Source organism: Phocoena phocoena, chromosome 12 (genome assembly GCF_963924675.1).
Source record: "Phocoena phocoena chromosome 12, mPhoPho1.1, whole genome shotgun sequence".
Taxonomy (NCBI): domain Eukaryota; kingdom Metazoa; phylum Chordata; class Mammalia; order Artiodactyla; family Phocoenidae; genus Phocoena; species Phocoena phocoena.
This window is the reverse complement of record NC_089230.1, coordinates 57,158,841-57,184,492: the sequence shown is the minus strand read 5'-3', so window position 1 is coordinate 57,184,492 and position 25,652 is coordinate 57,158,841. Positions and strand designations below refer to the sequence as shown.

The 25,652-nt window shown below is 35.5% G+C and overlaps 1 protein-coding gene across 1 annotated transcript in view; it reads right to left on the bottom strand.

Annotated features, from left to right (window-relative positions):
• The window catches only part of ASCC3 (activating signal cointegrator 1 complex subunit 3), a 311,309-nt gene that overhangs the window by 67,986 nt on the left and 217,671 nt on the right, over positions 1-25,652 (bottom strand). The window contains exons 30-35 of the mRNA XM_065888766.1: positions 24,697-24,834; positions 24,490-24,610; positions 23,424-23,556; positions 19,255-19,380; positions 7,955-8,066; positions 7,623-7,757 (exon numbers count right to left, since the gene is read on the bottom strand). Of these exons, the coding sequence (XP_065744838.1) occupies positions 7,623-7,757; positions 7,955-8,066; positions 19,255-19,380; positions 23,424-23,556; positions 24,490-24,610; positions 24,697-24,834 (765 nt within the window). The remainder of the gene's footprint in view (positions 1-7,622; positions 7,758-7,954; positions 8,067-19,254; positions 19,381-23,423; positions 23,557-24,489; positions 24,611-24,696; positions 24,835-25,652) is intronic.

Genomic DNA, 25,652 nt, shown 5'->3' with positions numbered 1-25,652 from the left:
ACCTGGAAATAAATAAATAAACAAATTTATTTATTTGTTTGTTTATTTATTTATTTATGGCTGTGTTGGGTCTTCGTTGCTGCTCGTGGGCTTTCTCTAGTCGCGGCGAGCAGGGGCTACTCTTCGTTGTGGTGCACAGGCTTTTCATTTGCCGTGGCTTCTCTTGTGGAACACGGGCTCTAGGCGCGCGGGTGAGCTCAGTAGTTGTGGCTCACGATCTCTAGAGTGCAGGCTCATTAGTTGTGGTGCATGGGGTTAGTTGCTCTGTGGCATGTGGGATCTTCCTGGACCAGGGATCGAACCTGTGTCCCCTGCATTGGCAGGCGGATTCTTAACCACTGTGCCACAGGGAAGTCCCCAGAAATTTATTAATATATAAAAATCTAATTTTTTATGGTACTTTTCTAAATTTGGAATGGTTCTATTTTATGTTAACACACGAAACCCATACTTTTAGTCAATATCTAAGGTTTTGTGGAAAAATAAGAATTTCACAACTTTTCAAATTGGATATTTGATATATAAACTCATGTTTCTGTGTAGTCACAAGAACCTTATCAACTGAGTATATCTTAAAAAAATCTATTGAAAATTTGCAATGTTGTGTTAGTTTCAGGTGCACAGCAAAGTGATTCAGTTATAGATATACAGATATTCATCCTTTTTTAGATTCTTTTCTCATATAGGTTATCCCAGAATATTGAGTGGAGTTCCCTGTGTTCCTTGTTGGTTATCTATCTCATATATAGTAGTGTGTGTATGTTCATCCCAAGCTCCTGATTTATCCTCACCCCGCCACCATGTTTCCCCTGTGGTATCCATAAGCTTGTTTTTGATATCTGTAAGTCTGTTTCTGTTTTGTAAATAAGTTCATTTGTTTCATTTAGAGACAAAATACATTTGGGGCATATTTTGCTTTCTTTCAAAGCTATTAATACTACGGTAAGCATATTATGAAAAATTCACTCAAATAAATTTCCCCAACTTTGAAATCTTTTTATTTCTATTACTCTTAGGCTACCTTCTAAAAGTCCACTGAACATATCAAATCATAATCCTTGTTTGTCACGATGACTGGCACCTCCTACTCTAGACTTGGCTTTCAGCGCCAACATCATTAAGAGATTCTTCAAATTACTTTTTAAATATCCTTTTCCCTCAGGATTTTCACTTATATCTAATTAGACTACTTACTCCATGCCATGTAATCCCTGTTGCCAAAACTGCTAAATGCTTCAATAAGTAGGAGGAGGGCATCAATGGAGCAAGACAGATGTAATGTCACTGGTTAACAATAGAAGTGTGAAGCAGCTGCCTTAATTATGAAGCTTATTAATTCATGGTGTTGAAAAAAAAACTTGGCAAGAGTTCTTATAAAATATCTAACCTTTTCAAATAGCAAGATATTGCTTAAAACTTAAAATCTATGTTTTCCATAAGGAAGGTTGAAATAACTATTTTGCCAGTAATTAACATATGTATTTAAAACCTGTAATTCGAAGTCACAAGGTCACACATAATTTTAAAAGCAACTCTGTTTCTTAACTGACTTTTAAAAAGTATATACCATTACATTTCAATACTTAAAAATTTTTTTACATTTGGAGTTAAATCATAGGATAAGGATAAATATGTCTAGGAGAGGAAGTAAGGAATAGGTAAGAGAGTTCTAAAGAGCTACTTTGTATGGAACCTGGGAAAACTTAAATAACCTCATCAAACCTCAGTTTCATTTTCTATATATTAACATTTACCATGAAGTGTTGTTTGAGGATTATAAATAATGTATATTAAGTGCCTGGCATGTAGTAGGTGCTCCATAAAAGGTAGTTATTATTACTTTTTAATGAATATATTGAAAAGACTAGATTTAAATAAATGGGTTGCTGTCATAGAATAAGTGAAGAGAAATAGTTTTAAAAAAATCTTCAGTCTTACACCTAGAATAGAGTACTTTACTATCATTTAAAGACAATGACATCTAAAAATGTAAGCTAGAAACAGCTCAGTTTCTTAAGAAGAAGATGAGTAAGTGAAAACAGAAATCTGAAAAGAGGTGTTGGTGTTAGCAGAGAAAAAAAATTAGTGGAAGTGTGTTTTCTTTTTTGGTGTTGACTGAAGTAAAGATTTACATATAATGGAATAGTGATCAACAGGAATTAGTTCTTGAAAGTATAATAGACTGTCACAAATTTGAAAATCAAATAACACCCCCCACTCCCTATATTCTGAAGGATAAAATATATCCCAAGTATCATCTGAAAAAAAAAAATGGTTCTGATGAACCTAGGGGCAGGACAGGAATAAAGAGGCAGAAGTAGAGAATGGACTTGACACGGGGAGGGGGAAGGGTAAACTGGGACAAAGTGAGAGAGTGGCATGGACATATACACACTACCAAATGTAAAACAGATAGCTAGTGGGAAGCAGCCGCATAGCACAGGGAGATCAGCTCAGTGCATTGTGACCACCTAGAGGGGTGGGATAGGGAGGGTGGGAGGGAGGGAGACGCAAGAGGGAGGGGATATGGGGATATATATATATATACATATACCTGATTCACTTTGTTATACAGCAGAAACTAACACAACGTTGTAAAGCAATTATACTCCAATAGAGATGTTTTAAAAAAAAATATTCCAAGTATCTAGTGGACCAAGAGAAAAATACCATACAGATGACACACTTTCATCTAATCCTCATTCCTGTCTCCTTGGTCTGTAACAGAATGATCAGCATCTACCACACCAAATATGACACGCACAATTCATTAGTAGTTTTTTCATTCATAAATTCTTTCTAGCCCTTTTTGAATCTATATATTTTTGGCCTACATTATATTCATCAAGTGAAGCAATAAATTCTCTGAGTTTATTACTTGCAGGATCAGATGGAACTTCCTATTAATTAAAAAGGTTACTTGTGTTCATGATCTAAAGAGGGCCTCCATTCATAAGGTCCATGATTTTAATATCTGTTACCTGATTCATATCCTCTGCCTCTGCAGACTGCAATGCCCCAATCACATACCTCCCATCATATGAGCGGCTCCCTTGGGCCCATTCAAACTTTCTCCATGATGTTCTTTTGATGTGGGGTCAGCAGAAATGTATATAGCAAACCTCGTGCACAGGGAGGATTAACACGAAGGAAGAATACTATATCCTGTTCTGTTTTTAGAGACTCTTTTTTTTTTCGGTACGCGGGCCTCTCACTGTTGTGACCTCTCCTGTTGTGGAGCACAGCCTCCGGACGCGCAGGCTCAGCGGCCATGGCTCACGGGCCCAGCTGCTCCGCGGCATGTGGGATCTTCCCGGACCGGGGCATGAACCCATGTCCCCTGCATCAGCAGGCAGACTCTCAACCACTGCGCCACCAGGGAAGCTCTAGAGACTCTTTTTGATGGTGGGCAACATTCTGCTATGATTCTTGGAGCGTCACACTGTGCTGATGACCTCGGTCAGGAGCAACACACAAGTCTTTCATAGTTTATTACCATGGCCCATAGATTATCTGTGCATTAACACAGACACAGACACACACACACACACACACACACACACACACACACACACACACACAGTTTGCCACTAATGTTCACTATTCTATCTCCTGCCCCTAGAATGAGCCCTACACATTGTAGGCACAAAGTAAATATTTTTTGGATGAATCAATATATGGTCTGTGGGTAGAAATGTGACTGATGGAATTTAATATGGACACATGTAGAATAACATATTAAGGATAAAACATCTAAATTATACATACTTCATCATATGTTTAAGATATTTCTTAAGACAACTCCATTTAGCTTACTTCCTTACTATTTGGAAGAGTTTAGTTTTCATCTTTATATTAAACTCAGAAATTTCCTGTTGCCTCCATCCTTTGTCAAAAGGGTGATACTGTCAATATAATAAATACTATTCTGCAAAATACCAGGCTGACCCCAACAAGCCTACTGACAGAGGAAAAGAACAAAAAGGATAGAATTCAAAAGTTAGGGTATACATGTACCTAATGTATGGAATTTTTTTAAACCAAACCTGACAACCTTCTGCTACGGAACACTGTGGAAGAGGGAAGACTGAAGGGCCAAAAACACTGTGAAAGGAAGCATACCATAAATGACCTGATTATATGGCTTTCTCTTTTTAGTTTTGAAAGAAAAACTAAAGGCAATATAATTTTATCCCTACTTAAAAGTTTATGTATTTTTAAATGCTTGATGAAAGTCAATGAATGTTTTTTGTTTTGTTTTTTTTGCGGTACGCGGGCCTCTCACTGTTGTGGCCTCTCCCATTGCGGAGCACAGGCTCCAGATGCGCAGGCTCAGAGGCCGTGGCTCACGGGCCTAGCCGCTCTGCGGCATGTGGGATCTTCCCAGACCGGAGCACGAACCCATGTCCCCTGCATCGGCAGGCAGACTCTCAACCACTGCACCACCAGAGAAGCCCCAATGAATGTTTTAATATTCCTTTTTTCATTCTGTGGTTACCTTCTAGTTTGTTTTCTCTGTGCCAATAATAATCACACTGCAACATATTCAGAACACCTAAAATAAAAATCTTAATGAACATAATTTCTACACTATCATTAATACCAAAGACAGCAAATACCAAAAGTTAAATACAATATGTAGCCTAAGAAATAATGAGAAAACTTTATTCACTGCCAAAATTAAATTGATGAAATATTATAGTGAATTCAAAATAATACTCAAGAGATTAGAAGCTTCTCAGTTGTGATCTTTTCGGGAATACTAAAAATTCCTCTTAAAAATAAGTAATAAATTATAGAAATAAAAAAGTTTGAAAATGACTTCAGAAACATGTCACTGTATCTTAGTAAAAGGAGATGCTGATAGTAAGTAAGTTATAATACTGCATTGTTCGAAAACATAATGTGACATTACTAAACATTATAAAAACAAAAGCAATGGTAGTGGAACGAGGTCTTTCACACACACTGCTTTTCTTTGTCCTGTTGTGCTTGTCATCCTCTTCTCTATAGCTCCTGCTTGACCAGTTGTATCTCCTTGTTTCAAAACCACAAGGAGATTAATATGCAGTTTTGGAGGTAAGAGCGGAGAAGGTAACGAAGCTATGTGAGTCATTTAGGACTCTCTGGTGTGATCACAAAATAATATTTAAAAACACTTTTCAGTGAAAGAATGATTTCTAGAAATTGTACTATAATTACTTCAAACACAATCCTGCTTTATTATTTAATGTTTCTCTGTTAGTTACACATATGTTCTCTAGTACATAGAGAATAATTTCTAGATAAGAAATTAGCAAAATCGTGGTACCTGCAGATCTCCTTATCCATATGAGTCCTATACTTCTAATGTCCCAGTGTCCTCCCTCAAAAAGAGGTCTCACTTAGATATTACAGACTTAGACACTATATAGCAAAAGTTGAGAGTTTCATGGACTAGACACCACAGGATGAAGAGATTATATCATTGTTGCTGTAGAAATCATTAAGGGACTATGCAGAACAATATCTATGTAAATATACTGTAGTTTACCTTCTGTATATCTGCAGATGAGTTGTTCTTGTATTATTCACAAAAGAGTTGACTTTATTTTAATAAAGATATACCATGAGATCAGTACTGGTTTTAGGCAGTGTGATGCTGGAAAGAAACAGGCTACTGAAAGGATGTGAACAGACCTCTTGCTCTATCAGTGCCTTTTTATGGAAAAGACTGAAGAGAAAAATGACTGAATTCCCTTGGTACTATATACATTTGGGTTTTTTTTTTTTAGTAGGGTGGAATAGGCATATGGTTTTCACAAACTTTTATGAACAATGTGCATCTAGTCTAGACATACTTTGAACCTCCCAACTCGGTATTTTCCAGCTCACTCTGTGTGTGTGTGTGTGTGTGTGTGTGTGTGTGTGTGTGTGTGTGTGTGTGTGAGAGAGAGAGAGGGAGGGAGGGAGGGGCATGAGAGGCAGCACAGTGCAGTGGTTAAGAACGCATACTAAGGTGCTAGACTGCAAACTACTCACTTGATGTGCAACCTTGGACAAGTTGGTTACTCTTAAATAATAGGAATAGGAATAATAATGGGATGTTATCAATATCAAATGAGTGGCTTTGTTAGGATTAAATGAGTTTATCAATGTAAAGTTCCTAGAATAAGGCCTGTCACATGAAAAGTGCTCAGAGGTATTAGCTGTTATTATGTGTCCCCAAGTACTTTAAAATACTAAATTAGGTAAATATATCACGGTAGGAAAATCTGAAAGAAACATTATATTCTTAAATCTAACAGATACTAGTTTAAGATGCTTGCTGAAATTAACTAACCATGATTTTACTGTCTTCCCCCCAGAAAAATCCTGTTTTTATGAATATCTGTCTAGGAAATGATAAAAACCTCATTCTTAGAAATCTAAAAGAGATTCTTAATTTTTAAAAAATATTCTTACCTCAGAAATGAATTGTTAATTTGACAGCAAAATCATTTTCTTGAAAGCTGCCTCATATACTTCAATCCTCTACTCATTTCCATAGAGCAAACAATAGAAAACTGATTTATACAAGACCCATCCACCCATCCATCAATTCATGAACAAATATTTTCTGACTCATTACAATGTATTTGGCCCTATGCCATGCGCAAAATCTCTACACTAGTTTCTCAAAGGGAAAACACTGAAAAATTGGAAAACTGTGAATGGGATACTGATGTCTATTGAGAATGATAAAGCAATAGGGGAGGTAGGAAAAAAGCTAATAAGTAAGTGAACTACAGCAGAATCAGTGAATTTATAAGAGAAGGACCTTAAAGACATTAGAGCCCAATGGGTCTTAACTTTTTAAAAAAGTACTAACACACCTGAGGGGTAAAATAAAATACCGTATTTACTTATAACATATATCCTGATTAATGTGCCAACAAAGTTTTATGGTAAATTATTACACTTAAAGTCAACAACAACAACAAAATAATGCATATATAATATGAAGGAAGGAAGTGGAGAAGATACTCCTAATAGTAATTTTAACTTCAGTATTAAATTTAGTTCTTAGCTTCTTGGCAAAAAAGCAAAATGAACATAGTATAGTTTTTTACCATGTGATAAATCTGATTGTATATTTTCTTTTGGAAGGGGGGAATGGGAGGAGTTAACTTTTCTGGCATTAATTCTAAGAGAACTTAATCAAGTGGATCCTTATGTTAAGAAACATCAGCAACAGCACAGTTCCAACAAGAATTACCCAAAAAAAGCAATAAGAAAAGCTTTCAACTATAATCCAGAGAGGTTATTACATTGAAGGCTAGGGAGATCACCTGGCTGCTGAGGAGAGCCCAGTTTATACCTTTATCCTGGCTTAAATATCAATAGTGCCCCATTCCATTCTCAGACTGACCCAAGTTTGGATGATAAATTACACGGTCATCTTATCTATGGGGAATTTAGTCCAGATTTGCTTTGTAGTGATCGCGTTTGACAGAAGAAAGAACTTCATAAACAGTTTCTGCCAAATTTCAAGAGGAACTAGATGGCAACAAATTAAGACCCAAATTAAAAGTGAAGGTATGAAATATATAAAATATAATCTCTATGTATTAAAAACAATGCAATAATATCATGAAACTCACACTTAGAATTGAAAGCAATTCTTCAGTACCACATTCAGGTTTCAAACGCTCCTTGAACATTTTAACTGTTTGGTGCTTTAAATAGTAGTAAGAGGCAATCCGGCCATATGTCAGTGGTTCAATGCTCCGATTATCCTGTTTCAAAAGAAATATAAAATAACATAAATAAAAAGTACAATAGAAGTGTATATATTCATAAAATTAATAATTCATACTGTAGGTTGCTGTTTCAACTGTTTCATTACAATTTTTGGTTATCATTAGAAGCAGAAGCCCTATTGTTAAAAAGCCGGGCCATCTTTTCAATTGGAATGTGTATGACCAAGTCGTACCTCTCCCATCTCAATACAGTAGGAATGTTCCAATTCAACCAGGGACTTCTCAACCAGATTGGACAGAAACTTGTTCACAGAATCATGGCTCACATCACTCAAATTGTAGTAGCTAGAAAACAAGCAAGGTCATTATTTGTTTCAAAATATTTCTTATTAAAACCATCATTTCAATTTCACCTCGCTCTTTTCAGAATTAAAAAAAAAATCCATTTATAGCAAATCAAAGGAATAAAGCAATTGCAATTACCACTTCCATTTTACAGATCAAAATCCCCATACTACTAAAAAAAAAAAAAAAAAAAAAAAAAATCCCCATACTAAGGTTTATTGACACTGACGAACAATGGCAATATGTTAAAAATATGCAAGATAAGCAGATAAAATTCAGCAGCACATTAAAAAGATACAAATTTTCAGTGTTAAAACTGACATTATTTCAGTTTACACATCTACAGCAAACTAAACTTATATACTAGATTTAGAAAAAGTGAGAAGCATATTATATATAAATATGTAATTCCCTTTTTTATGTAAAATCTCATCCTCAGTAACATTAAAAAACTCAAAGAACAATTGATTTGGGTGGCAGATGAGTTCTTTTAGGAAATTTAGTCAATTGTTCCCCTAATGCTTAAGGAGTAAATATTCTAAAGATTAGAAGGAACATCAACAGGCTAACAAAATAAGCATTGTAAGTAAGCTTACCTATACAGAAAACACATAGGTTCAGCTCTATATATCTTCTGAGCAAAAAACCTAAGCACATGCAATTCACCTGAATGCTCCTCCCTGTAACTCCAAGAGATTTTTGGCAAATCCCTAAGATCACTAGGAATCCGTGTCTGGGAAAAGATCCAAGAGGTGAGGGACTGCCTCCAGAGTCATGGCAGATTGCTAATTCCCGTTGTGTGAACCCTGTCCACTAGTCAGCATGGAGAATTACATGCCCTACCTCTACCCAAGTCAAAGAACAGGAGTGGAAAGTGGCCTCAGAGAACAGACTCTCATCACTGAAACCCAGCACGAGGGGATTTGTATCTGTACAGGACTAGGAAGGGGGTGGTCACAGCCTGAAGAAGAAAAGTGTTAACAATCTCAAATGGGAGAGGTCTAAAGGCCTCTCAAGCATGGTGATTTTTTTTTTCTTTTCCTTTCTTCCAAGGGAAAGATTTGGGGTCAATACTATAGAAATTTATTTAAAAACAGAAAAAGCAGGACTTAAATCATGGCAGGATATATTTTCACTAGAAAGAGAAGTTAGCCCAAAAGTCTAGGTACAACCAAATATATGAGTTTCCACTGAGTATGGATTAATAATAGGTTATTTATTTGGGAAAATAACTGTAAATCATAGTTATATGCTGAGGATTTCAATTCTCATAGAAGAGAATTAGTTACTTTAAATTTTAGTCTGTAGAGAAATTATTGCCCTTCCTGGAAAAGTTCTTTTCATAAACCAAAATAAAGCAATATTTATCAATGAACAAATACTAGACAGATCAGTGCTGTTGTTACTTTAAACAAAATGCACCTACTTTTATCTAACCAGGCATATGTGAAGGTGAAAAACCAGCATTAGAAACCATTAGAAAATATTTCCTTTATCCTGAACTGTGACTGAGAAGGAGTATATAGTTAGAATAATTTATTCTGCATTAGAGGTGAAAATAAAAATTCTGAACATTCAAGGCTCCATAAAAGAGACAGATCCCCAAAGCTGTTTCAAATTATTAACAATATTTTTTTGTCTTTCATTTTTTTCCCCCAACAAATGAAATTTATCAGCCAAACTTTCTGCAACGTAAGTGCTTACTTTATATTTCACATTCTTTTGGCTTGCTAAGCCTATAAATTTTCCAACACGATTTTCAGCTGTCTGGACTAATATATAGTTGATAAAGTTATATCTAAATAGTAAAAAAAACAGTGAAAATGTGCCCAGGACACTGAATAAGTAGTATTATTTGCAGAGCAAGAATCAAGCTATCTTTATGCAATTAAAATTACAGAAGGAAGACATTATGAAAATAATATTACCGTGAAAAACAAAAAGTTATGATTCCATTTTTATCTATAAATTTCTTAGGCCATTTGAAAACAAAAAAATCTCATGGTTACTGCTATGGATCACCATAAGTCATTCCCATGTATGTATAACTGGAATGCCAACATTACCATATTATGCTTAAATGAATAATTTGGTACACTTACAAATAATACTTAAAACCATTAATGATAAAAACTTTTCTCCAAAAATTATAGGTTCTTTTTTAAATAATTATTTTACTTACTGTTTTATGTATTTACAAGATATATTTTGATGGGCTAATATCCCTTCTGAAGTTTGTTCATTTACATCTATTGGAAAAATTTTTAGACTACTTTGTGGCTTTTATCCAGAGAAAGTACAGTCAGGGTAAATATTTTTTAAACATTTACAGTGAGTTGTAAAAAAGAAAAAAAAATGAAGTAAGATCATGGCTCTGAGACTGCAACAAATTATCTGATGACTACACTAAAATATCGTAATCTAACTTGCTAAAAATTCATGCATTTTTTGAGCAGAATAACTTTAAAAACTTCCATGGATTATTTCTTAATATAGTTGTTCTTTTTCAATATGCTCACCAACATTCTTACTGACTTGCATATGAGAAATGAAATATCAAAACTTTTATCCTTATTACATCTGGGGGGGTAATCTAGAATTTTAAAAATCCCTAAAATTGTTTTCTTCAGATATTCTGGCATATGTGATAACTTTATTTATTTTTTAAAAGTGACAACTTTAAAAACAGAGAGGGCTAGTTAAAATATTACATTCTTAAATATAATAGTAAAATCTCAATCATTAAAAAACTTTCTCCCATGCAGCCAACAAGGACACTAAAATGCATCTATTTTTGTTAGTGGTATAACTTCACTGACTTATACCAAATATTATTCTTTGTTAATATTTGAACTGAGATTCTAAGGTTACATAAATATTTTCAAATCCTTAAGAAAGTACACTGCTACATCTTAATTAAATGTATAATTTACAAGACACTATAAAGTAATAAAACTAAGTGTAAATGGAATTGTTTTTTAGGTCCCATAAAATTTTGAGAGAGAATATATTCTAACACTTTTTTTGTGAATAAAGGATGGAGTTTATATTTACATGATCTTCATTAGTAGCATTATATGGCCTTCGCTTCTAACATGTAAACTTTTCAGTCACTGTGCAATTTCTAGCCTAAACAATTATAAGCATTTAGCTTAAAAAAATTACATATCATTAATTTCAATAACCACTTTACTAACTTGAAAAAAGCATGCAACTGCTAAGGAAAAAGGTCTGTTTTCATGTTGCACTTTCCACAGTAGAAAATTTATAATTTACTGGTTATTAAAACAGAAATATTATACAACTGTTTAATTATGGATAAAGGATACAATGTAGTTTCACGCTCACTGCATTGAATCGCCAAGTCATTATCTTCTCTTTGCCATAAACAGACAGCCTACCTTTTTGTCAGCATGCTATTTCATTTATTTCACAGAGAAACCCAGTTCCACAATAATTGACTTGTCAGAGGCCCTAATTTATGAGGCTGAGCTCTGTAAGATTTCTCTATATTGGATTCAACCTGCACACAAGCAGGGTTGAATATTTACAATGCTGTTAACAGGTGCTGAGTTGTTTAATGATTCTAATAGCCAGAAGCATACTGAGAAAGCCAGCGGGATCACAATTACAGGCTGTTTGAACACAACAATTACTAGTCCCCTGAGAGGTGTGAAAGTCAAAGGCAGTTTGATACTGACAGCATCTAGCACGTGGGCTAGACAAGCTAACTTCTATTAGCAGTCCACTGGGAAGAAATTATAAACAAACCTCTCCCTATCATAAAATTTTACAAAGTTCATTAAATTTACAGTCAAAAAGTAAAACAACTTTTAAAATATTATCTTTAAAAGATCTTATCAAAGGACAAACAAGAATACCACACATGAAACTTCAAGTTATCTTTTTTCAACGTTAATAAGGACGCTGAAAATGAAAGAGATTTTATTGTAATGTAAAACATAGATAAAGTTACACCAAACAGTTTGGATTTAATGTGAATAGTGGCAGCTATTTCCTGTTTGGTTTATGTAAACCTGGCCAGAGACCTCGCTGGGAAATTTTTCATCAGTATCGAAATGCTGCTGCTATAACTGTCAGTACTGGGAAGTCATTTGTTACAGCACCATGTTTTTTTATGTTCAGATTATGCAGCAGTAATAATGACACAAATAATGAAAGTGGTTGCAGGGACAGCTGAAACTACCACAACATTTTTTTGCCCTAGAATTATTTAGAAGCTTTCTCAGGGGAAAACAGAGAGTAAAACTGAACATACAAATTGAATCCAGAACTCAATTTGAAATATATTAGATTTCATGATGCACCAATACATGTGTTTATATATATTTGAATGAACTAATGTATATATGTATGTGTGTCTACATATATATTTACACATATAAATATGTATCTGTATAAGCATACATATATTTGCATATACATGCATATCAAAAACTTAAGGATATACACAGACATACAGAGAACAACCAGGAACTGAAATCTTTCTCAACATAAATTTTATTTTTGGTGGTGGTGTTGGGGGGACACTTTACAGTAATATGATTAAATGAAGGGGGTTGGAGAATTGGGTCATATTTATTTACCTATATGTGACTATATTTTGAGAGTGGTGTTTGCCCTTTGTATTTTAAATAAACTTCAGCTTTTCCTTGTTACACATACATGCATGCACATATGTGTGTATACAAGACCCTCCCACCCAAAGAAAAGTCAAATCTCAATTTATGGCACTGAATGACAGGAGGCATGAAGTATATATTAAAACTACATATAACACAAGCTCTTCATTTGAGACAATGATTTTAGGTTTCTTAAAACTTTTACGAGATCTACAAATAAGCAGAAAAAGTGTACCAATTTCCTGTGCCTTTCTTTGCTTCTAGCTTTGTGTATAGGTGATTTTAACACAGACAATAATAAAAAGATATAAGGGCCAATCAGAAAGAAAATTGCAGGGTGTGCTATAGCAGACTAAGTAAAATATGTAACTCGTTAAACTTTATTTAGGCACGTTTTCCCATTTTTATCCAGATGTAAAGGTATAGATATTAAAAATGACAATTTTTTTTTTGCATCAAACGAACAAAAGTATTATACATTCAGAATTAGTATGGTATGGTTTCCAAAGAGAACACATTTTCCATCACAGCACTGAAAAGAGATCTGGAGAGAAAGTATGGATATTTGAATTCTGGACCTGATAATGGGCTCAGGGATGAAGAATGTGGCCTCTGGAACCAGAATGCCTGGATTCTATCAGTAGTTCTGCCTCTGTCACTCAGACCTGCCTGACTGTGGGCAAGCTGCTTAATCTCCCTGTGCTTCAGTTTCTTCATTTATAAAATGGGGGTCAAAACAGTACTAAATGAGTTAGGCTCTTGAAACAGCATCTCAAATACAGCAGACACAATAATAAATAATATTAGTGTAGTTTTTGTTTCCCATTTTATTAACTTCAATTTTTATTTTTATATATTCTTCTTGTATTTGTTTTTGCTAATGTTCTTCTAGTTTCTTGAGACGGATATTTAATTATTTTCAAGCATTCAGGCTTTCCTGAATGCTTTAGGTGCCCTAAAGATATGAATGTTCCTTGGAACTGTGCGTTGATTAAAATTCACAGGTTTTGTTCTAAAACATTTTTATTTTTGTATAGTTCTAGCCTATACCTATTTAAAAAAAATTTTATCTTTCACTAGAATAAAAGTAGTTAAATGCCAAGCAGTTAGATTTTTTTGCCATCCTTTCTCTTGTTTATTTCTGGTTTTATTGCATTACACTGTGAGAATGTAGCCTTATGATCTCTACATTCTGAAATACAGTGAGTTGCTCTTTGTAGTCTAGTACATGGTATATATATATGTATTTTTTGCGGTACGCAGGACTCTCACTGTTGTGGCCTCTCTCGTTGTGGAGCACAGGCTCCAGATGCGCAGGCTCAGTGGCCACGGCTCACGGGCCCAGCCGCTCTGCGGCATGTGGGATCTTCCCGGACCGGGACACGAACCTGTGTCCCCTGCATCGGCAGGCGGACTCTCAACCACTGCGCCACCAGGGAAGCCCCATGGTATATTTTTATAACTAAAATTCCATTAGTGTTTTTAAGTACGGCATATTCTTTTTTGGGGGTACTACGAACACACACACATATTCAAGGCTATTGTTATTCAAATCTTTTATTTTATGAAATACTTTATATCTCTTTGACATGCTGATTTTTGAGGGATATGTGTTAAAGTCTCTCAACATGACTATAATTTAGTTAACATCTTAGATTTCTATTGGTTTTGCTTTATATATATATATATATGTATATATGTATATATATATATATTTTTTGCGGTACGCGGGCCTCTCACTGCTGTGGCCTCTCCCATTGCGGAGCACAGGCTCCAGACGCGCAGGCTCAGTGGCCATGGCTCACGGGCACAGCCGCTCCACGGCCTGTGGGATCCTCCAGACTGGGGCACGAACCCGTGTCCCCTGAATCGGCAGGCGGACTCTCAACCACTGCACCACCAGGGAAGCCCTGCTTTATATATTTTGATGCTATATTTCTAGTTATCTAAAAATTTATAATCTACTATAACTTTTAGTGATTGTACTTGTTATCAATATAACCATTCTTCATTGTCCTTTTTAATGTTTATTGCCTTGAATCTCATTTTGTCTGATTTTAGTTCTGTAGCTATTGGTTTCTCTTTGGTACTCTCCTTCAGGTCTTCTTTCAATGCCCAATTTTCTACTTTTCTATATCATTTTGATTTGATATGTTGCTTATAAATCATTTTTAGTGGGATTTAAAAAAATAAATCTGAGAATTTCTGTCTTTCAATAGGGAAGTTTAAATTATTTATAACATTTATGATTACAATTGGCCTTTTTAACGGTATGAATAGATCCTGTCAGTCCGCTGATTGAAAACCTACAATGGTTCTCATTTCGCCCAGAATAAAAATCAAAGTCCCTAACATGGTGTCTAAGCTCCCACATGACCAGTATGACCACTGACCACCCACATCTCTAGCTTTATCTCCTACTACTCTCCTTCCCACGCTTATTCCACTTCAGCTACACCTTCTTCTTGTTGCGCCTTCAATGCACCAGATGTGCCTGCTTTAGAACCTCTCCCATTCCCTTGGCCTGAAATGTTGTTCGCTAGATATTCATGTGGTCAACCTTCTTACTTCTTTCAAGTCTTTGTTCAGGTGTCAACACTTATTCTATGTCTACTAAGCACAACTTATCTAGTTCCCGTCTCCAGTACATTTAATTTCTGATCAATATTCTCGGACAGTTTGCAAATCAGGCTAGATTGAGGATAGACTAAAAGAAGATTAAGCAGGTAAAGAACTAAGGAAATTAAGGGAGGAGAAAAATTAAAAAGCAAATTTGATATTTGAAGTCAACATAAGTAGATGCGGAGTGATAACATTAACTAAGGTAAGAAAGTGATACTAGAGCAAAATTTTGATATCTGATTCAGTTTTAGACATGCTGAATTTGAAATGATGGCGGGAAGTCCATGTGGCAACATTCAGAAGGCAGGTGGAGAAATAAGACTGTAACTTGGGATGGGGAACAGCTGGAATAACTTATTTTGGGTCTTTCACAGACAAGTGATATTTTAAATACAGAAGGGATCTCTAGAGAAGAACTTCCTAATATTACGCACTGAAAAGAGCACAGCATCACTTCTACAGTCTTCTTGCCCCAAAAGGCAGAACTTGAATTCTGGGATGAGAAAACTTCAGACAAACCCAGATTGAAGGATGTTCTACAAAATAATTGGTAATTGGCCAGGGTTCCTCTAAAGTGTCAAGGTTATGAGAGACAAAGAAAGACTGAAGAAATGTCACAGATTGAAATGAATTAAGGAGGCAGCACAACTAAATGCAGGATACTATTAAAGTGGGTCTTCAGCAATAAAAGGGACATTAGTGGAAATACTGATGAAACGTGAATGAAGGCTGTAGATTACTTAACAGTATTGCATAAATGTAAATTTCCTGGTTTGGATAACTGTACAGTCATGTAAGATGTTAACACTTGAGGAAGCTGGATGAAGGGTACACAGTACCTGTTTGCACTATTCTTGCAATTAAAAAAAAATCTCAAATGGTTTGAAAATGAAAAGTTAAAATTTTTAATTAAGAAAAGAAGACGCACACACAAAATTCAGTGTATCTGTGGATTCAATAAAGAACTATACTTCGCAAAAGAACTCAATTTGCCTCAGAGAATCATTCCCTTGTTTGCTGATCAGACAAGCTGACAGAAATGATTAGGTTCTAAGTCTCTAAACTAGAGTCTTTTTTTTTTTTTTTTTTGGCTGGGCCATGCAGCTTGTGGGATCTTGGTTCCCTGACCAGGGATTGAACTCGCACCCTTGGCAGTGAAAGCGTGCAGTCCTAACCACTGTACCGCCAGAAAATGCCCTAGACTAGAGTCTTTAGGATGGTATAGACCAGTAAAGCAACTGGAAAGGAGTACAAGAATAACAGCTCACTAATAACATTAATTTTTTCATAATTAATACAAAACTTAGAGAGGCTTTAATTCATGTACTTGATTCCCAACATGACCCTGTGAAGGAGGTAGGCTATTACTCACTTTCCAGATGAAGAAAGTGAAGCCAAGAGAGGTGAAGCGATCAGGGTCACACAGTTTCTAAAAAGCAGTGCTGATACAAAAATCAGTGTTCTGATTCCAAGTCAAAGCTCTTTCTATCACATTAATTGCCTCCATTCTTGTGATATAAGAAAAATGAATATATCTACAGTTATACACCGTGATTCTTCTCCCTCCAAAAACATAAAGGGTAGTAATTCACAAAACTTATGTTTTTAAGTTCTAGCTTTATCACAAAGTAGTTATGGGATACAAGACAAGTCACTTTAAGTTTCCAGCCTCCATTTCTTCAATACCAAACAAGAAGGTTGGACTAGAGTACATGTAAAGTCTATCCCATTGTACGATTCAACAATGCTAATCTGTGACCTGTTTACTACGGAAAATTTGTGGTACTGTAAGACTGTCTCATTAATTTTGTAGTCATTTTCCCAAATGAAATTTTGTACCTAATCCAGAGGCCTAATACAGTTGCGGAACTGAGCAAAACATCACCATATTCTCAAACTCCTACCTATGTAAGTGGAAATGTTGGCTGAAGAGAAACAAATTTCTTAAAGTACCAACTGGTAAGATTTAGTAAATTCATTTCATCATTTTCATCATGATCTCTCTGTTCAAGATCTTAACAATGGTTTAATATTTCTTCTTACTCATATCAGGAATGTCCCTCACCTTTGGCCTCCTTCCATTCCCCCCGCATCTGTTAAGGTCCTATGTGTCTTTGCCCTATTGTTAAAAAGCATCCTAACTGGTCTCCCTGCTATAAATACTTCCCCATTCTAGCTCATTCCCTACCACAGTGCTACAAGTACTGAAACAAAGCCAGTATTTATTAGAAGAAAACAAAAACACTAACTTGAAAAGATATATGCACCCCCATGTTCACTGCAGCAGTTTACAATAGCCAGAATACGGAAACAACCTAAGTGCCCATGGGATGAAAGAATAAAGAAATTGTGGTATAGACAAAGAATGGACTATTACTCAGCCATAAAAAAATGTAGGGACTTCCCTGGTGGCACAGTGGTTAAGAATCCGCCTGCCAATGCAGGGGACACGGGTTCGAGCCCTGGTCCGGGAAGATCCCACATGCTGTGGAGCAACTAAGCCCTTGCACCTCAATTACTGAGCCTGCGCTCTAGAGCCTGTGAGCCGCAACTGCTGAGCCTGTGCGCTGCAACTGCTGAAGCCCGCACGCCTAGAGCCCATGCTCCGCAACAAGAGAAGCCACTGCAATGAGAAGCCCACGCACCGCAATGAAGAGTAGCCCCCGCTCGCTGCAACTAGAGAAAGCCCGCGCGCAGCAACGAAGACCCAACGCAGCCAAAAATAAATAAATAAATAAATAAAATGTAATCATGCCTTGGAAACAACATGGATGGACCGCTAGGATATTATGCTAAGTGAAATAAGTCAAACAGAGAAAGACAAATAGCGTATGATTTCTCTTACGCATGGAATCTAAAAACAAAACAAAACAAAACACCAAAGAACAGACTGGTAGTTGCCAGAGGCGGGGGTGGGGGTGGGAGAAATGGGTGAAGGGCTCAAAAGGTACAAAGGAAACAACAACAATAACAAAAACCTAATTTGGTGATGCTAAACTATATTTAAAAACTTCCAACCACAGCCAATAGGATCAGATGCAAACCCCTTAGCATGGAATACAGGCCCTTTACTCTCTGGTGCTTGGTCCACTTTCTAGGCAAGAAAATCTTCTTGCCTCACATTCTAAGCTTTACATCTAACTTTTGGCATTCTCTAGAGACTCTTTCAAGCCCTGAGGGCCTCCGCCCATCTAGTATTTTTGTGCCTTCCACCTTTTCCACTTCTGTTCCAGATTCGAGTTCTGGGTGAAGTACCACTTCGTCTGTGAAGCTTTCACTCTCACAGGCTTAAATACAGTCTGTTAGAGCACTTATGATTTACACTGTAATCATTTATGTCCATCTCCACATTACAAGATCAGCCCTTGAAGATAAGGGATGATATACACTCATCCTCATGCTTCAACGTCTAGTATAATATTTGATAAACAGGTGCTGAATGAAGATACAATCTATCCTGCCTGGAGTAAACAGATACTCCATCACAACTCCCCCAATTTTATTTCATCTTGCAGGGTTCTTATTAACCTTTACAAATGCCTCACAAATTCTTCCCCCTACAATTTCACAGGCCTTATTCTTCTCTGAATTCCAACTGCACCCAAGTCAGCCACTACCATGTAATTTAGTTGAGCACATTCCTTAATGACATCAGGTGTCTTGTCTCCCTAACTACAGAGTGAACTCCTTGAGAACATTCTAAGTTAATTAAAATAAGCTAATAAAATGCACACCATTATTTTCTAATATATCATAATACATTGTGAACATATCAGAGATATTATCTGATTCTCTGGGCAAATTCCTATACCTAGGATGTCCAATGTTCTGGCATTTTTGATATGTACCTGAATTTAGAGATGATTACCTTCAAACATATTTTATTTTAGTGCAAAACAGAAAAATACTTGCCCCGCACTTACCTGGGGTTCATGATAAGACGTCGGAAAAAGTAAGTCCAGGTGATATAATCCATTGCATCTTGCTTAGATGTTATTGTACCACCAGCAATCTCCGCATTTAAATGGTCAGAGAGCACTCCTAATAAGCTACAGAGTGAACAAGACATGGGAAACATACATGAACATTAAATGAAAAACAACTTTTCTCACATAGTCAAGACTCAGATTTGATGTTCCAGGATACAGAACAAATGTTTGTGTAATTTGTATCTTTTGTATATAATTTTGGCGAAATAAATTGCTAGGTGGAAATAAACACAGGCTGACAGGAAGGGAGCTAATAACTTTCAGGGTGAGAAGATGAGAGCCGAGGTAAGAGCAGACGAGGGACGATACGCCTTGGAGAGCAGAGAAGAGTTACTGAGGCAGATGAAAGGAGAGCTGGTAAGAAAGGAGGGATGGTTAGGATAGAGCAAGGATATTCCCATCATTCATTCAGTGAATATTAAGTTCAGTCATATAAGACATAAATGTGCTAGGTGTTGTGGAATATACAGAGATGATCAGATGTGTTGAAAGACTGGCATAACAAAATGTTCATTTCAGTTTCTTACATAAATTACAAAAAAGGGAAGCAATGTCCAACAAAAGAAAAGGCCATGTAAATTATGATACATGGAACAATATGCAGGTATTTAAAAAGTTTTTGCAAAGGATGTTTTTAAGGATATAAGAAAATGGCCATAATAAATTGAATGAAAAAAAAAGTTGCGCTATTACTCTCCAGTCACCAGTGGCAGAGTATAAATCCATACAGCTAACTTGGAGGGCAACTTGACAATATCTATTTGAACAATCACCATGACCCGGCAATTTCACTTTTTCATTATCACCTGATAGGGAAACATTTATAGGTTAGGATAGGGAAGCAAAATACTTCACTGCAGCAATATATGTAAGTGTTAAAAACTAGAAACTCTCTAAATGCCCATTAACAGAGAAGTTAACATATAACTTCTGAATATGTACTCTGTAGAAATAAAATACTAATAGTAGTCATATCAAGGTACACATTTAAACCTTTTTTTTTTTTGTGGTACGCGGGTCTCTCACTGTTGTGGCCTCTCCCGTTGCGGAGCACAGGCTCCGGACGCACAGGCCCAGCGGCCATGGCTCACAGGCCCAGCCGCTTGGCGGCATGTGGGATCCTCCCGGACCGGGGCATGAACCTGTGTCCCCTGCATCGGCAGGCGGACTCTCAACCACTGCGCCACCAGGGAAGCCCCACATTTAAACTTTTAATTAACTTTTTACTGAAGTACATATAGAAAAAAATTACATAAATTATACATGTACAACTCAAGTAATACTCACAATGTGAACACATCTGTGTAACCACCACCAAGATCAAGCATTACCAGTGCCCCAGAAGTCTTCCTTTTATGCTTTTTAGTCACTCCTCTTGCTCAGAAGGATATTTTGACTTTTATTTCTTTGCTTTACCTTAATGCAGTGGCTTGGATCTCTAGCACAACGCTTACTGGCAGTGGTGAAAACAACATCCCTGTATCATTTCCTATCTCAAAGGGAAAGCTTTCAATACTGAATCATTAATCATGATGTTTGCAGTAGATTTTTAGTAGAGACTCTTTATCAGATTAAGAACATTCCCTTATATTCCTGTTGGCTAAGAGTTTTTATAATTAATGGGTATGGAATTTCACCAAACGCTTTTTTTTATATCTACAAGATAATCATATAATTTTTCTCATATTTTCCTGCTAACGTGGTGAATTATATTCATTTATTTTCAAGTAATAAGTCATCTTTGCACTGATACTGTAATTAGTTGCAATATGTTATCTTTTTATACATTGTTAGATTTGATTTACTCATGTTTTATTTAGGATTTCTACATCTATACTCATGAGAGACACAGCTCTGTTACATTCCTTTCTTGTAAATTTATCAGGTTTTGGAAACAAGGTTATTCTACTCTCATAAAATAAGTTGGCAAATAGTCCTATCTTTTTGACTATTACAGGAAGGGTTCATGTTCAATTTCATGAGTTCAATTTCTTCCTTAAATGTTATAAAGAATTCACTAGTGGAACATCTGGGTCAGAAAATTTTTGTGGAAAGATTTTAAATTTCAGATACAATTGCTTTGAGAGATAAGAGGCTATTTAAATTTTCCATTTCTTTTTGTGTCAGTTTTAGTGATTTTTTAAAAAAAGCATTCTACCATTTAATCTAAAATTTAAAATTTGTATAAATTTTTTCATAATATCTTATTACCTTTTAGATTTCTTTTGTATCCTGATATTATGCTGTTCCTTCTCTCTTTTCTCTTGACCAGACTTAAAGGTTCATCAGTATTATTCTTCTTTTCAAAGAACCAACTTTTGGCTTTGTTGATTCTTTTCTAATGTATGTTTGGTTTCAATTCATTAATTCTTTCTCTTATCTTTCTATCTTCTCCTTTCTTTGAGTTCAATTTGCTAATTTTTTTTCAAATTCTTGAAATGCATATTCAGATAATTCATTTCTCACTCTTTTTCTTTTATTTTTAAAAAATTATTTATTTGTTTGTTTTTATTTTTGCCTGTGTTGGGTCTTTGCTGCTGTGCGCAGGCTTTCTCTAGTTGTGGCGAGCGGGGGCTACTCTTTGTTGCAGTGCACGGGCTTCTCATTGTCGTGGCTTCTCTTGTTGCGGAGCACAGGCTCTTGGCATGTGGGATCAGTAGTTGTGGCTCGTGGGCTCTAGATTGCAGGCTCAGTAGTTGTGGCGCATGGGCTTAGTTGCTCTGTGGCATGTGGGATCTTCCTGGGCTAGGGATCGAACCCGTGTCCCCTGCACTGGCAGGCAGATTCTTAACCACTGCACCACCAGGGAAGCCCTTCACTGTTTCTTTTAAAATACATATATTTATGGTCATAAATTTTCTCTCAGCACAATGTTAGCTATCTCCCACAATATTAAATGTTTTTATATTTTCCAAATTAAAAAAAAGGAACATTAGAACTTCTAACACAGTAAAAAAACTCAATAACTATTTACAGTATAAATTAGAAATATATTTTGTCCTTTGCAGTTAGAATCTGGTAAAGGCGATTCAGTATATTAAAGAAGACTATGATAAAAGGTAGCAAGTGATAAATGTTAGGAATGAAAAATGTATAAATCTGACAGACAAAAGATTATTTTCAGCTGAGAAAATGAGGAAAGATTTCATAAAAGGGGTGGTAGTTACTGGATCCACAAAGAAGTATGTGATAATTCTGAAACTGGCCACTAGCCTAAATTATTCATTACCAATCCCTTTATTTTGGATATTTATTTATAGACTATTCTACAAAAACACACACCAAACTAACACTTTATTAAATGCTTACTATGTGCCAGACACAGTTCCAAGCACGATACCTTTGATCAGTACAAGTACCCTACGAGATGGCCAGTATTGCTGCTATCTCCATCTTACACACAGTGCACTAAGCTATTGAGGATTTAAATAACTTGCTCAAGATCAAGCAAGTAAGTGGTGGAGAGCTCAAATATAAACCCAGGTTGTCTTGCTCCAGAGTCAATGTGACTTAACAATGTACTTCCCTGCTTCTTTTTTTAAAAATAAATTAATTAAGTAATTAATTTATTTTTGGCTGCGTTGGATCTTTGTTGCTGCGTGAGGGCTTTCTCTAGTTGTGGCGAGTGGGGGCTACTCTTCGTTGCAGTGCGCTGGTTTCTCATTGCAGTGGCTTCTCTTGTTGCAGAGCATGGGCTCTAGGCATGTGGGCTTCAGTAGTTGTGGCACACGGGCTCCATAGTTGTGGCTCGCGGGCTCTAGAGTGCAGGCTCAGTAGTTGTGGCACACTGGGCTTAGCTGCCCCATGGCATGTGGGATCTTCCTGGATCAGGGCTCGAACCCATGCCCTCTGCATTGGCAGGCGGATTCTTAACCACCGCACCACCAGGGAAGTCCCTTCACTGCTTCTTTTAAACAGAGTGTTTTTCTTTTATAGTGAAAATTATAATTTAAAGTTGTCTTATTGTTATAAATATATTGTTTCACTTCAAATAATTCTTTTGAACTAGAAGTTTTACTGATTTTCATCTAATACAATGTCAGCACAAAACTATCAACCTGCTATGACATAATCCATTTAAATTAATTTACAGCAAAATTTACCTTGACTCTACAGGGAAAGGTTCATAAAGAAATTTTTTGTAAAAGTCTTTCTTTATGTCATGAACCAGAATTACAGCTTTGCCTTGGTCATCAAACTGAGGCCTCCCAGCACGCCCCATCATCTGGAGTACATCTATAAGAAAGAGAACAAGAGGTATTCTGCAGTGTGGCATGTAGCACAAGAAATATTGATGGATTATAGCATGTTTCTACAACACAACAAAATAAAAGGGAGAAAAGTATTTTAAGACCAGGGATGCTCTCTCTGATGCCTACTACTGAGTTCCCTAATAATTAAATAATTAATTCACTATGATAGAAAATTGAGTCCCCAAAAGAGTCTTACAGTGTGTAAAAGTAAGAAAGAGCAAAGATTCCTTTAGGTAAATGTTTAAAAATGCTATTTAAGAGTTATAACTATATAACTCTTATATAGGAAAACCTCTTCAGCAGAGTCATTTGCTTATTTTTCCCCATGAATAATGGATCCACTTAGGCCTCCTCTTCTTCCCATCCACTGTATAAAATTTTTCTTTTATACTGCAGGAGTCTCTGAGGTAAGTAATGATTGAGAAATGATACAGATTTTATATGCATTCATTGAGTTGAAATACACATTTGGCATATTTTCCTGTTCAAAACTCACTGAAAATGCTTTTATCAAGTTTTAAAATATGTTAATAGACTGTTCATGTACAAGTTATAGCAACAAGTGCTTTGGTTCTAGAAGTCCTGTAGGAAATATCATGTCTAGTGAGGGAGATTTAAAATTAAACATAATGTTTAAATTTAACTTATTAAGTCACTAATTCCTACTAATCAGTACTTTTATCTATTTATAAATTTAAAACAATTACTTGTGCCTTTGACATTCATTAACACACTGGATAAGTAAAAGTAAATAAAATGGCTTAATACTTTGGAGTAATATTTTTACTGGAAACAAAAAATTTATAATTTGTTCATCAGTGACATGTGACCAATTCTCTAAAATTTAATTCATGCAAATTCAAATTATTAACGCTAAAATAGACGTTTAATGTATTTGAAAATTTAAAAATATTACCTGTAATGGGGAAATCCACATATCGTCTTGTTTTTCCATCATAATATTCTGTTCCTTTAATAATTACTAAATGAGCTGGAAAGTTTACACCCCAGGCTAATGTACTTGTAGCAATAAGAACCTAAAAAATAAAAGATAATATCTTATATCTAACTAAAATACAACTTTTAAGTTCCTTTAAAATATCTGTTCATGGAAAAAAATTACCTGAACTTTACAATTTACAAATAGTTCCTCTACTGTTTTTCGGTCCCTCTCATGTAGTCCAGCATGATGCATTCCTATTCCGAAAGCAAGTGTCAGCTTCAGGTTGGAATCTCTTACTGTGCCAATGATATTCTCCATCTGCAAATAAAAACACAATTACAAGATGTCAGTGCATTAGCTTCACATTTTTCATTTTGTTTTTTTTAATTCTTATGCTATATGGGCATAAAAATATAGGTCCCATCTGCAGTTATGATTAAAGTTAAATTAGTTGAAAAGAATATCTACTTAGTGAGAATGTATACTGTAAATTAATTAAAATGTAAACGTTATCCCTTTTATTTTTATGCATCAAGGAAAAAAATCTGTACTCATTACCCCTTATTGAGTAACAACTACTAAAATGCTATAATACTGCCTAAAACGTTTCGGTGTCTGTGTTGGTCTTGTTATAGAAAAGACCTCTATTTTTTGCCTCAGTGATAAAAATTAAGAAAGTATAGACAAAAAATTAATGGGAAAAATCAGTCATAATCCTACCAAAGAGTAGCCATTCAAATTTAGGCCTTCTCACTGAACTTAGTGACCCAGGGGCAAGTCACATACCTTCTCTGAGCCTCAGTTTCTTCATTTAAAAAATCAAACTGGTATATACTTTTGCTTACTTCTCATTTCTTTAATCAACAGTTCAGTTAAATACTTTTCATATTTACTGTTTGACTTTTTGGTAAATTATCTTTCCGTTTATTGAGTAGCCTTTTTTCTTATTGGTTTGTGATAGCTCTTTATGTATTAAGGGTATCAACCCCTTGTCCATCACATGGTATAAACTTTCATCCAGTTTTATAAGTACTTCATTTTATTTATTTAATTTTTTTACTTTATGGACTTAAAATTTTAAATTGGTCCCTTATTTTTTTTTGCTTAGAAAACTTTTCCTCATCTTGAGATCAAAT